The sequence below is a fragment of the Panthera uncia genome, chromosome F2, assembly GCF_023721935.1.
Source record: "Panthera uncia isolate 11264 chromosome F2, Puncia_PCG_1.0, whole genome shotgun sequence".
NCBI lineage: Eukaryota > Metazoa > Chordata > Mammalia > Carnivora > Felidae > Panthera > Panthera uncia.
Window position 1 is genome coordinate 77,695,990 of NC_064812.1, and position 14,468 is coordinate 77,710,457.

General features: G+C 36.1%; 1 protein-coding gene across 2 annotated transcripts in view; it reads left to right on the top strand.

Moving 5' to 3' along the window:
• PCMTD1 (protein-L-isoaspartate (D-aspartate) O-methyltransferase domain containing 1) overlaps positions 1-14,468 on the top strand; it is a 67,653-nt gene that overhangs the window by 38,966 nt on the left and 14,219 nt on the right. The window contains exon 3 of one of the 2 annotated variants that reach the window (XM_049633714.1): positions 4,538-4,640. In XM_049633714.1, coding sequence (XP_049489671.1) covers positions 4,538-4,640 — 103 coding nt within the window. Of the gene's footprint in view, positions 1-4,537; positions 4,641-10,611; positions 10,788-14,468 lie in introns of those variants that run through there. The other variant, XM_049633715.1, reaches the window with a different exon arrangement.

A 14,468-nucleotide genomic window follows, 5' to 3' on the forward strand; every position in this document is an offset into this window, starting at 1 on the left:
CTGAAAATCGCTTCCAGGGGAAATGATTACATCAAAAAGAATTTAGATCAAGTGTGAAACTGTTTAAATTAACTTTTAAAACTGTTTTTTGTAGGTGAGCATGTTTTATTCTCAGTTGATTGAATTTACTCTGGTCGAAACCTAATCTCTATTTGAATGTTCCACCGTAGATGTGTGAGATAGTCCTAAGTTGCTGTGAACATACTAGAATTGTGTGTATTCTTAGCCTGCTGGGTGGAAACATGTAAATGATCTGATTGGGACGTCTGCTTTTGGACATGTAGTTTACTTAAGGGCTCGGATCTATTTTCTGTAACTGTTTAAGCCAACATGTTCAGATTTTGTGTAAACATACATCTAAAATTCAAGTGTAATAAAGAAAAATAGCACTTAGAAATCCACCGTCAGCCGAGAGGAGCTCGAGGGACTGGAGCTGGAACTTTCTGGAAAATTTTCAAGATTTGCTTCATGAAGCCTTTCCTAAACCTACAGAGCAGAGAACCAAGTCTAGTCTAGTCTTAGGTAGATCCAGCTAGCTTCAGAATGGTTATGTGAATGTGGCAGGACTCAGTAAACATTTGACCCTGTTTTTCTTTAACGTGCTCTTTTTGTACAAAAATGTACGGGAAAACCATAAGAAATTGTAATCTTAAGTGGCAATATGTGAGATCAATTTCTTTTTTTATCTAGTTAACGATTACTTAATCTTTTGCGGATTCCTTTTACTTCCCTTTCCTTTATGTACCTTTGCACTATTTATGTCTCTTTGCTATACCCCAAGATGTTTACAGAGAGAATGAAACCTGTTCTCTTACCTGTTACTGTCTCTGAATTCTTACAAAGTTGCTTATAAATCTTCCCCTAATGCTTTATTTTATACAACTAAAATTAGTAATAAAATATCATTGGAACTTATTAAAAGATGTTTTTACATTATATATTTCAGTTGTTATTGAGAAACTATACTGGTTTCATAGAACTCAAGTACCTGATTCACCTGCTCCCTCTTGTGGTAAATACTTAGTTTTATCCAACATGCTTTTATTGGTAACACTTTACCAATGAGAATAGAGATTTGGATAGTCCAAAGAGATTTTAAAAATCAGGAGGATGTGGCTAGTGTGCTCAGCCTGGACTGTGTTTAAGGTTATCTGTAGGGCCTAGGCCACACCCTGAGAGAGTCCCTTGGTCTGTCTGGGGTGGGAACCAAGCATTTACAGTTTAATTTTTTTTTTAATTTTTTTAAAATGTTCATTTATTTTTGAGGGAGAGAAAGAGTGTGAGCGGGGGAGGAGCAGAGAGAGAGGGAGACACAGACTCCGAAGCGGGCTCCAGGCTCAGAGCTATCAGCACAGAGCCCGATGCAGGGCTCGAACTCACAAACCATGAGATCATGACCTGAGCCCAAGTCGGACACTCAACCGACTGAGCCACCCAGGAGCCCCTAGGTTTTCCTAATCGCTATTTGTCTTAATTAAACTTTGATTTCTGTGTATATTTCTATTTTTTCTTCAATGTTTAGCTCTTAGAGATAATGGTCAACTGTTAGTACTTTTATTTTTTTAATATGTAATACAAAAAAATGAAACCGTTAGCATTTACAGAAAAACGCTTTCACATTGGCAAATACAGAATAGAATTGGTAACTACTGAATACAAAGTTACATTTATACTTTATCTCTTAGATGGTGCTAGAAAGTGTTGACACTTCTTTTGGATACTGTTTCATTTTTTCCCTTGTACCTTTCTGTTAGAATTCTTTTATTAATTTGAAAATCTGAAGACTATTTTTTGGTGATCTCTTTGACTAGCCCATTATTTTCTGATAAAAAGTTATATGTATGGGTATAGTCTGGACACTTTAGACCAAAGGGTGTAATGACGGACATGTCTCCTTCCCACCCTAGGTCTCTGAGGCCCTTTCCTTGGAAGTAGCTGTGTTTGTGTTCTTAGTTTTCTAGGTTTTATTTTCTGTTCTATTTAATGCCTGTGTCAAATATGAGTTGTAATAAACAGCATCACACTACATTTTTATCATATATTTAAAATGTTCCAGTTGTATTTTACATTCTAAATAAATGAGGTATTGGCAACATTGCTATTTAAGTTCTGTCTTTTATTAATGAATTCTCTTAAATTTATTATTTTTAATATGTTAATTATACAGCTTAATAGTGATAAGGATATGTTTCCATGTTACTTACATTTCGTTCATTAAAAAATCATAAATGGTGTATTTGCACTAGAAGTTAATACATAATATATTCTGCACGTCTGTTTACGGTATGGTCAAACCCTTTATATATTAATGAAATTGTTTTTATACCCAGGTAATGTGAAAAACAAGTTATGTGAAAAACGTCCTTAAGAAATGTTCTAACTGAACTTTAACCTTATTTCCAAAAGTTGCCACTTTGGTTTTAGACAATAAGCAGAAAGCAAGGAAAGAAAAAAGAGACTTTTAAGTGATGAACCACCTGTGTAGTCCCTTTGAAATAGAACTCAAGGTCAGACTCCCTCTCTTAAGAAAGCAGTGTGAAATACTGAATAGAAGGCTTGATTTCCAGATTCTTTACATGACACCTTTATTATGTAGCTTATGCACTTGGTCTTAAAGGAAACTTCAGATTCTAGCAATATGGATGTTTTCCATTGATTTCTTATCCATGTAGCCCGGGTTTGGTCTGGTCTCATAAGAATAGTTGATTACTATAGCTAGATTCTTAATGAATAATGAAAATATGGAAGTCTTTGTTTTACATTAAATGGATCACCTAGGAATTTATCTCCTAGAACAGTATTTTCCTCAATATGTGCATAATGTTAAGTAATTATGAGTTGAGTTTTTTTAGTGAGGAAAACTTTATTCAGTGTTTCCTAGCATTCTTTGTTTCCTTATGGAAATTCAAGTTATTAAAGTATTCAGATTCAATATAAAAAAGAGATGTCCCCATGTGTTCTCTGAGTTTTTTGTTTTTTTGTTTTTTTTTGCCGCTTTTATTTTTGAAGACAGGTTATTTTTGTTTATGATAATAATCAGGAATTACAAGAGGTCTAAAATGATACCAGAAAGGATGTTCCAGTTTTCAGACGACCCAACTGTTTGACTGTAAGGAGACAAAAACAGAACATTTAAGATTGCATCAATCAGCATAACTTACTTTAAAAGTATGAAAGCACCGCAAAGGGAGTTAATTCTACCCGTTGTGTTTTGATGGATCATGTACCTTTTTACCCGTATCTGAATACATTTTTCAAGTATAACCGTTTTTTTTAAATCATATTAAATGGAATATGATAGAAATACAGTAGGTTAAAGCATTATCTGATTTTGGCTTGAAGATAGTATCCAAACATTTTGGTTTAATTTTTCTAGTTTAGGTAGTTTGTAGATCATACATCATTTTTTTTCAGGTGCCCTCTGAACATTCAAACATGATAATTGATGACTGATTTTTTTTGTTTAAAAAATCTTAGAGGTCAGTAGAACTCCACTATGTATTGTATTTTAATGACATTCAGTAGGGGGTATATCCAGTTAATTAGTTCCTAAGATACAAGATACAAAAAAGAAGTACGTATAAGATAGGGAAGATACATACACGTATTTTTTTCCTAGAAGACCAATTTCAAAATAAAAATATAACTAAAGTATAGAGTAGAAAACTCTGGCTCAGTTTTGGAAGTTCAAAAGCACGTAGCCTACCCAGATGAGATTGTGTGTTACCGTCCTGTGTGTCACGGGGCAGGCGGTAATGCACCCAGTAGCTTTGGGAGATGAGAATTCGGTTGCCGGTATTTTGTGACTGTCCCAGGGCGCCCTCCCAGTACCATCTCCTGGGGCTCAGAAAGCTCTCCTTTTCTTCATTCCTAGAATGTCACTCCTCCCTGGCTGTGGGTAGAAAGAAATGCTAAGTGAAGTGTGAGACACCGAACAGAAGAGTAAAACCGGCTGTGCGGTCCTGCCGTCCGGTGGCCACATTCTGCTAGACGTGGGGAGCTCCGGAAGGCATAGAGTGTAGGAACTTAGCATATAGTGGGATGTGTGAGACATTTATAGAATAGCCACGTTAGCCCCTGGTGTCAGGCACTTTAGAATTACCCAGTTTTTAACAAGTGATAAATGAAAATGTAATGGTGAAGAACTCAAAACTTTAGATAAGAATATGATTATTTCTTAGTCAACATTGTCCTGACAGATGGGCTGCTCTCGAGAGAACTCTCTATAACTTAGTCTTTGTTTTTCTTTCTTTCCTTCCTTCCTTCCTTCCTTCCTTCCTTTTTCTTTCTTTTTTCTTTCTTCCTTTCTTTTTCTTTTTTCTTTTCTTTCTTTCAAAGCCATGGAAACAGATTTTCGATTCAGCTTTTTAAATCTGGCTAGCAGACATTCACATATTCAAGCCTTTTAAATGCCCCTGTGGTAGAAAAGTGAGCAGAAGTTAAAAGAACTCTGTAAAGACATATTACTATGCATATATGTGTGTGTATTTATAAATATATATATTTTATAAAAATGCTGCTGCTGCTACAATTGCAGGTCCTTTTGGAATAAATCACGGGATTGAGCTTCATTCAGATGTGGTGGAATATGCCAAGGAAAAACTGGAGAGCTTCATCAAAAATAGTGACAGCTTTGACAAGTAAGTATTCACATCTATAGTTTTGATTTGAAAGCAGTTGATAAGCAGCTAAATAGACATGTCTGTTCCTCAGTGCTGTTCATCGATCCTGAATTGCTCCACCGAATGTACCAGAAATCAGTGTGGTATAAAATGACTGAGAAAATTAAGTTAGAGAAATCACGCGATAATTTTTGTGCTGTGTGACTGTAAATTATACATGAATGCAAAGTAACTTTTGTAATCATTACTATCCCTGTATCCGTCACTGACGGATACAGGGATAGTAATGGCGGTAGGGTTACGTTCCATTCATTCAAAATCATACAAGCACCTTTTCTGGCGTTAGAAAATACTGTTCTGGAACTGATTTTATACCTTCGGAGCGGTAATTTAAGAGTTCTGCCCTCTTTAACATAGGGTGATACCTGTTAGCATACAAAGGACTTTTTTTTTTTTTTTTTTTTTTTTTTTTTTTTTTTACATTTGTTGATTTTTGAGAGACAGAGAGAGACAGAGCACTAGTGGTGGAGGGGCAGAGAGAGAGGGAGACACAGAATCCGAAGCAGGCTCCAGGCTCTGAGCTGTCAACACAGAGCCCCATGCAAGGCTCTAAATCACGAAGCACGAGATCATGACCCGAGCCGAAGTCGGACACTTAGCCGACTGAGCGCCACCCAGGTGCCCCCGAGGGACTATCTTAAAAACACTCAACTACCTTGTAATATAACTAGAGTTAATTATCATAGAAATATATTGATCTATTTTGTGATAAGGTTGTGTTGAAGCCATTGCTTTGTAAAACATTGTTTTGAACTCGGACTTGCCCTTAGAAAGTGCAGACTTTGGTCCTTCGCCTGGCAGGGGAGTCTTCTCAGTGTGCAGTGTTCCTAAAATTCAGCAATGATAGCGCTACGGGGCAAGGGTGTCTTATGCTGAAGTGCACGAACTCTGCGAAATTGTGTAAAACGTGATGGCATATCTTCCAACTAGTCATATTTTCCAAGAAAGCCTTAAAAAGCTTAGAACACCAGCTTAGAACAAGGTCACCTTCTCTTGCAAAGTTTTAGTACAAAGCCAGAGTTCTAACTCTGCTTGTCGGGAGTGGGCCTTCCCCACTCATCTCTAGACCCTGGCCACGACCACGGAGGTGAGAAACTTGGGAGTCTGAGTCAGGGCTGAGGGCTTTTTTCTAAGAGAGTTTCAGCCCCGGGACAGTGCATGAAGGAAGCGGAGAAGGCCCTGGGAACGTCTGCCGGAGTGTTTTTTCCTTTTTCCTCCCCTTCTCTGCCCCTCCTCTCCGTCCCCCTGCTCTTTGCTTTTTCTCCCCTTGCCTTTGCCAGTGTGTATCTGTCCTCTGGCAAGTGGCACTTGATTGGTTGACGAATAGAAAACGGATACGCTGCTGCAAATCCTCAGTGAAGGGGAGTCTTCTGTCTGGCTGTGGTTGTAATCGGGTTATGAGAGACCTCAGGCGGGCAGGCTCGAGTGAACTGGAACGTGTTCAGGTTTTATTTTGTCCTATAGTTAATTCCATGTATTTGAGCAAGCCATTTGAATTTTCTGCATCAATTTGGGGAACACCATCCTTTGTCTTATTTATGCTTGTCTTCATAAATAGTGAAAATTTAAATCACATTGGAATCATTTTTCAAGTGCTTACCGTGTTGGTTCATATTCTGTTTCCAAGAATAACATATTGTTTGACAGAAAAAAAAAATAGTTTTTAGCCGAAGTCATTTTATAGGAAATTGGGATTCAGTTTTACCATCCTTTTGTGTCTTATCATTTCTGTCTGCTTATTTGTAACATGTTAAATGCTTAAGATGTGGACAGGAATATTTTTTATATTGTTTATTAAAACTATAGAATTTTGTTGCATTTATTGGATTCCTATTTTATGTGTTTTGTTGTTGAAACAGTATACACAAAAGGACCTTTTGAATACCTTTGAACTTAGAAAATACAGAAATACTATTAGTAAAAGCCAGTGTTTAAGTTCTGCCATGAAGTCTAGTATTACTAGATAGTAATCCATTTCCAGCAGAATGCACTCAAGGATGAACCTTGAATCCCTGAAGCATCTCTATACAGGTATCTATGGAGCTCAAGTTTAGTGCTGACAACTAGGCCTGGGAAACAATAAAATATGTTATTATTTAAAGCATTTCTATGTTGATGTAATTTAAATATCAAATAATCCGTAACAGAGAAGTTCGAAGACTATATATTTAAGTGTCTCAATTAAAATTTTTTTTCTAAAATTGTTTTCATATAATTATAAAACGATTAAAATTTCCTTGTATTTCTTGAATTTGTTGTTACTCTGTGATATAGATTTGTTATTTATAAAATGATGAATTATACAATATAGTGATATGATTTCTCTAAATGTTTATAATTTTTAATGGTCTTGCTATTTTAGTTAAAATAGTCAGACTTTATAACAGTTGTTTTTGAAGCATTGCAACTTTTTAAAGCAGATTCGTACATTAATAAACTAGTCTAAAAAATTAGTTCTGGAAATATTATCTATTTTGGTTTTCAGGTAGTGTTCTGAAGTATTATTTAAATATTTCAGATCTCTATATAGAAGTATCTTACATCCAAAGAGCACTAGGTACTGGGAAAACGTTTCCGTTTGTGTAAAGTGGTGAGTGGTTGGAAGCTGAGATATCAAAGTCGATGAGTTCTCATTGGGCTCCTGTTTTGGTCCTTTTATATTATTTGGTTTTGGTGACAAACTATAAAGATATAATAGTGTTCTTTCTGTCTTGTGTTTTGATAATTTCTTTGCAATTTTTTTGGTGTTTGTGGATGATATTTCTATTTATATTAATTTTTGGAATTTGAAAAAGTTGCTGTGCAAAGTGATTTTAAAAATCCCATTTCTAAGCAGTCACATTATATTGTAAACAGGTCATCAAGATACATGTTTTAATTAATAAAATAGAAAGTAACTCTGGAAAATTAATTGCTCTTTATGTATTCCTTAGTACCAGATTATTTTTGATTATGTGTAACACAGAATAGGTAGCTGAAACGTAATACTCTTCCTTCCTTGCTTATCCTATTGGTTTGGATCTTTTTTTGGGGGGTGGGGAGGGTTGGATCTTTTTTAATCAGTTGCTTTTTCAAAACTGTTATGTCACTTAAGATTTAAACTGCATTTTTAAATTTTCTTACATGTATCAATTGGAGATCATAACTCCAAATACAGTAGGTAGGGAAAAAAAATCCATAAACTACTCAACCTTAAAATAAATAATGTAAGGTGACCTTTTAAGAAATGTAAGTGTGTGTTTTTGTGTTTATTTTATAAAGCAAGCTGGGTTCCTGAGTCTTGAAAGTAGTATTTCTTCTTGTAGAAAAAAGTGTCTTTATTGTAATGTTTGCATTTTAAAATTTTCTTTCCATGCCTTACTCCTATATCAGCAAACAAAATAATTTGGAGAGGCTACTCTGAATTGACTGTATTTGGAGATGGGCAGGAGGGGGAGCTCTCTTGTATGGTTTATCCTTTTGCTCTACGTTGGTATTTCCAGATTCGTTGAAATTCCCTTATAAACATGACATTTGATTCCTAGGGTCCTCTAAAACATTGGCAGACTTCTCTAGTCAAGGACCAAGTAGTAACTACTTTGGGCTTCCTGGCCTAAATGGTCCCTTTGGCAACTGCTCAACCCTGCCATAATGCAGAAGCAGTCTTAGACACTTTGAAAGGGAGTGGGCATGAGGTGTTGTAGGGACACTTGCTTTACAAAAGCAAGCAGCAGGGTGGATTTGGCCTGTTTGCTGACCCTTGTTGTATCTTCACACACTCTCTTCAGAACGCCTTTATTTTAGTCCACTCTGATCTAGACAAGTCTTTGGGCCTAGGTCTTAAAGGCCCTTAGGTGTCTGGCTTTCATGAGGGAAGAAGTTTGGAGAAGGTCAAGTTATAATCAGTATTTGTGCTTGAGCAGTAAGCAAAGTAATCTCTCCGGTGGTAGTTGCTTGGAGGAATAATTCAGTTAAAGTAGCCTGAATTGTAAACCTTTATCCTGTAAATGCTTTGCAAATGAGTTGGTAATTGGTATACACTTTTTTATAGCAATATTATGTATTTATGTAATATATACATGCGCATGTAGTTGACTCAGCTCCCTAGAATGCATGCTTTGGAGTGTGCCATTTCCTAGGAATACATCGCTCGATCCTGTCTCCCCTCCCTTTCAACGATACTTTAGCTAATTCTGGGAATAGTCTAACATCAGTAGTCAAATGAGTGCAGCATTGTTTGATTTATTTGAAGATTTTCATTCCGTTTGAACAGAAGACTATAGTTTCTATACAGTTTGTTATATACATGAGTCATGATATGAGTACTGAAAACAGTAATGAGATAATAAAAAATAATAACACCTAATATGTATTGTCTGTTCATTAAGTACCACGTACATTCCACGTGCTTAATCCACAGTGCTAGAGGCCATTTTGGTGTCCACGTTGCCCAAGTGGGAAAACTGAAGACTGGACAGGCTGTGACCTCGGCTATGTCCATCTTTTTATTTACTTCTGAATTAGCTATGATGATGTAAACAGTGATCTATCCCAATATTTGTTCCAGCAGGAAGCTACCCATGAATGACAGTCGAGCAATTTAGCCCCAGGTACAAAAGTTGAAGCAGCGCTTATATTTTCGTCATTTATTTCCCTTTGATTAGGATTAAGGAGGGCTGTTAACATGGTTAAATGCACGGTAGCATTTTTATTACAAAGCATACTTACCCTGTTCACTGATGAAACTCACCTATGGTGTGAGTTACTTTTGGGGGCAGAGATGAGTGAGCGAGGCAATGCAGTTGAGGTATGAGTTTTAGTTAAGTGCAGATAGTATACTCTTATGTTTCAAAGATGTAATTGGCTTATGGCAATGTCTAGTGGCCTAATTTGATTTTTAAGTATAGGTTTGTGTTGCATGTGCTTTGATTTGCCTTGGAAAAATGCTTCTATGTCCTGTCGACTTTACCACTAGAATAGTCCTGCTTCCTCTTTAAGAGAATTATGGCACACTTGAAGTAGTTTTGCGATCTATAAATGTATATTCAACATTACTTCAAAATATTTCTCAGATATTTGAATATTTCTGATACACTAATACTGCTCCGATGGTAGCTTTATAGCAATTACTACAGGTTGTGAACTGATTTCAATCATGACATGCATTCAAATGGTGGTAACAGAAGTGCTTGAAAATAGTCATCAGGGCTATTCATCAGTTCTGTATTTTTAACATCCGTGAGAAATGGCACGGGGAAAAGTTGGATTTAGGAGAAGAAATTACCGTTGAAATACTTGGACGCTCGCTTTTATGTGATGTACCTGTCCTGTTTCCTATAAAGTGTTTAGAGTCTGGTTTTGATCCTATGAATTTTCCTAAAGCTTCTTTCAATGAAAAAAACACTGTATTTACTTACTCTTCACACTTTGCTTTAAATAATGCTTGAAATTATTCTGAGATGAGATTGATGCAGTTGGAAGGGAAAACACTTGAAAAGGTAAAGTCTTTGCTTTTTAAATTTTACACTATTCCGTAGCTTAATTATTGATTGTAAGAGTTTTTGAATGGTATAACTGCATTTGGAGGGCAAGAGATAATAATATTTCCCTGGATGTTTCTTCCCAGTGGAAAATTCTGAAGTTTTGCCTTGTTTTAACTAAACAGTCCTAGCTCTCAAGACCCAAAATGTATATTTTGACTAAGTGTTTTAAGAAAAAGAGGTTTCTGTGATTCATTTGGCAGGTGGTTTTGGATGAGGTCTGAGAACAAGGTAGGATTCTTTCCTGTGACCTTGAAATCCTTCATTCCATTGGAATAATTGTCTAAACTTTCAATGACAGCATCCTGTGGCACATGATAAACTAGGTGTGCAAATTGTCAGCCCCCCACTTCAACAGTGTATTGAAGGGGAATGTTGTTTTTTCTACTCTCAGTCAGCTCCTAGACCTAGACTATCCGTCTAAGAGGGAAGCTGCAGGGCAAGGCTAGGTCACCCTGATCTCCTAGCAGCTTATCAAAAGAATTATATGGGCAAGTTGGCAAGGTCCCTGCTGTGAAGGAAATCACCTGTCCGACTCCAGATGAAGATATTTCAACACGCACCTATAAAGAAAACCACTGCTAAGGTAAGTGATGAGAATCCCAGTGTTATTTCGGGCCAGTGTTCGTGTGTAAGCCAAGATAATGTGCTCTCTGTTTTCCCACAAGTGATTTCCAGTGTACGTTATTAGTAAGAGCGTGCCGGATAGTTTTCCCTCTCCGCATAAGAGAGTCTGAAAACAGTTCCTGGCTTTACAGATTTAAATCAACAAATGATTAAAGTCTAAAGTGAATAAATTTGTAGTTATTACACGCATTTCAGAGCTGTTTATTTTGTGTACGGATAACTTATATCGTTAGGTATAATTCAGTGTAATTTAGGAGCGTGAGTCATCTCCATCTGGGAAATTTTGTTTTGGAAATTTTCTTCAAAGAATAAAAATGATTGCTACTTTTCACTTTACTAACAGACATAAAATTTTAATGAACTTTCCTAAATTAAGAATAAAAATTAGAGCAAGCACACGTGAGCCATAATTTATGAATAATAATAACCACGAAGGAAATGCCATTTTGGTTTGCCTCCCTGCTCCCTCCTAGGTTTCGTGTAGTTTTTGATTGATGTGAAAAAATGGAATTTGGGTTTTCCTTTTCACTAATTTTAACCTAGATTTCCTGTATAGATCTATAAATAGTGTAGTACTATTTTGTAGTAAACTGAAAAGTTCTGGTTAATTTATTGCTGAAGTCTTCCAGATTATACACAGATTGTATTTGTGGTTTAAAATATGTCCTTTGCCTCTATAGAGGTTTGTGGAAACTTAGGTGAGATTCAGCTTTCAGAAGATAGTGAAAGCCTACGGGAGAACATGTTTTCTTTATTTTCCTGTCAACACCGGAAGAATGAATAGGAGTTGTAATTTACTCTGATGACACGGTAGCTACCATCCACGTCTCCAGTCAGTCGTCTAGCTCTCTGTAAATATTGCCTGGGCATCATCTGACACGGGTGGGGGCACATCCATAAACATTGTCCTACACACATCATTAGCCATGGCATTGGTGTGAGTTCATTTACCTGAAATGCTGTCGTAAAAATAAGCCACAGTTTTCCTGTTAGAATACAGAATGTCTAAGATCCTCAACTATGTACCTAGTTAGAAGGACTAAAGCTCATCTCTAAGTCCTTTATTAGGAAAGATAGTCCATTACCTACTTTTTTTTTAGATACAATGTATAAAATAATAATGCATTTTGAGAATTGTTTTGTGTTCTCTAATAATGTGAAGGATTCATGTATTACTGGTAGAAAAGGTTAAGCCATAGTTATAATCAAGAGTCTCCAGGTGAGACACTATCTCTGGTAGATATTTTTCTTAATGACCACTAAACTGGTAGTGTTACAATTTTTTGGTAATGTGTTTGGCATATGAATTTTCTTTCTTTTTAAAAAAAAATTTTTTTTTAATGTTTATTTTTTGAGAGACAGAGAGTGCAGGTGTGGGAGGGGCAGAGAGAGGGAGACACAGAATCCGAAGCAGGCTCCAGGCTCCGAGCTGTCAGCACAGAGCCCGACGCGGGGCTCAGACTCACAAACCGTGAGATTATGGCCTGAGCTGAAGTCGGATGCTTAACGGACTGAGCCACCCAGGCGCCCCTGGCATGTGAATTTTCTATGTTCTAGATGTTCTAGTGCCAACATTTGAAGACATTTCAGTGTCCTCAGTTTTACTTATGTCCTTCAAATTTTACTATGTTATATCTAGAAATAGTCCCATCCTTTTGGAACATCTCAAGTTCAATTAAACTTTCAGATTCGAATATTCTGTTAAAATAAATTAATTTGACTATGTTAAATGAAAGTGTAAAGAACTCATATGTATTTGTTAGAAATATATGTTCCATTTGCATTAGTAGAAATTTATAGATTTAGAGATTACTCCCTAAGAGAAAGCAAAATATACTTGTTCTGATCTGCATTACACGGGGAAAAAGATGAAGTCGTTTTCCTAATGTTATTGTGGCTTATTTAAGATCTTCTGAAAGGCCCAAAAAAGTACCTTTCAGTTATAGGACAGTTGATTTATTCATTAAAGGTGAGGATTTTTTGAAATTATTCGAGTTTTGCCTTTTTTGGCACTTTGAGAAAAACTATCTTCTGTAGCATGAAGTTACGGCTTTTTATAGTGACCAGTTTAGTACAGCAAGGATCGTCATACTGTTATAGAAAGTATCATAGACACATATTTTTCTGTATCTTTCTGGGCAAGTTTCTCTTCTAGTCCTAAGATTTTTTGGGTTCCTATTCAAAGTGGATAGGTAGAAAACATTTATGTTTTTTGTATGGTTCTCTTAGTAAATGTATTCTGAGGACTGTCATAGGTGGTGGAGATACATTTAAAACTCAGAAGAAATATTCACAGAAATAGAAAGGAATACCAGGGGAATGTTTCAAAGGGAAGCCTGCATTAAGGAGAAAGTATTTGAAGCGCCTCGTCAGAGATTATAAGCAGAAGGGTATTTGTTTAGTGTCTTTAGTTTATGTGGCTGTTGAAATACACACACCCCTACACATAAATAAAAGAAATATTGCGCTATTTTACATTTATTTTGGGCTAAATCTTTGAAATCCCGTGTGAATTTTATCCTCACAGTACAGCTCAATTTGGACTAGCTGCATTTTAATGGCTCAGTATCCACACGTGGCTAGTGACGACCATCGTGGCTCCCCTGTGGTTCTACATTGTCCTGTCTCATCTTGACATTTCTCAGGGAGCCTTTCTCCGATTCCCTAGGTCTATTTCCTTTCGTCCTTAGTCTTATGGAATCATATTCCTTTCCTTTAGAGCATTTATTATAGCTGTAAGTCTGTATTAGTGACATTCTTTGATTCTTGTCTCTTCCACTAGATGTAGGCTTGAGTGTTTCCCATTCTGTTTCCAATCTTTACACACAACTGGGCTCGATAAATAATATTTCACTTAATGAATTGTGCTTCTTAGGAAATTTGACCAGAATCACACCTTTGATTTTAGAATCAGGCACTAAATTATTTCTAATTAATTTTGCTTGGATGAGGACGGATAAACTGTCACTAATCTGAGAAGTGGTCTTAATCGTAAGTTGTGTACTCATAATGGTGTTGTCTTAAGTAATAGTTCTGTAAGTTACCATGTATTTTTAACAAATAGGAAGCTTTTTAAACCGTAAGCATATTTTTTAAGTTGATTTAATAGACTTGATAAAAGAGGTTGAATAATTTAATTTTTAAAATACAAATTCCCAAAAAATAAGACTGACTTAAATTATCATAAAATTAAATTATTTAAGATGAATTTGTATAAGAATAAAGATTTTTAGATTTCCTTGAAAATAGTCTAATGTTTTCTTGTTAAAGAATGCTTACTGTGGGTTTGGTAGAATGATTACACCACATGATCCACAGTATCTTATACTTAAAAGTCAAGAAACTATACTTTGGCCATATCTTAGGCAATCCTAGGTCATCCCATAATCTTGAGTTTAAAAGGGATTTAAGCATGGCCCTAGCCTAGGTGCAGTTTTATGTGTACCATGCTAGTAGGAAGAATGAGACACTGTTAAAATAGAGTTGGGTAAGATTTCATTACTAAAACTAATACTCGAACTGTGTCTTGAAGGGATGGTAAGCATTTATCAAGGGAAGGAGAGAGGGAAGGGCATTTCAGTCAAAGGAGCCGCATGTACCCAGCTACAGGATTTCCAAACAATTTGTGCTACTTCCTCTA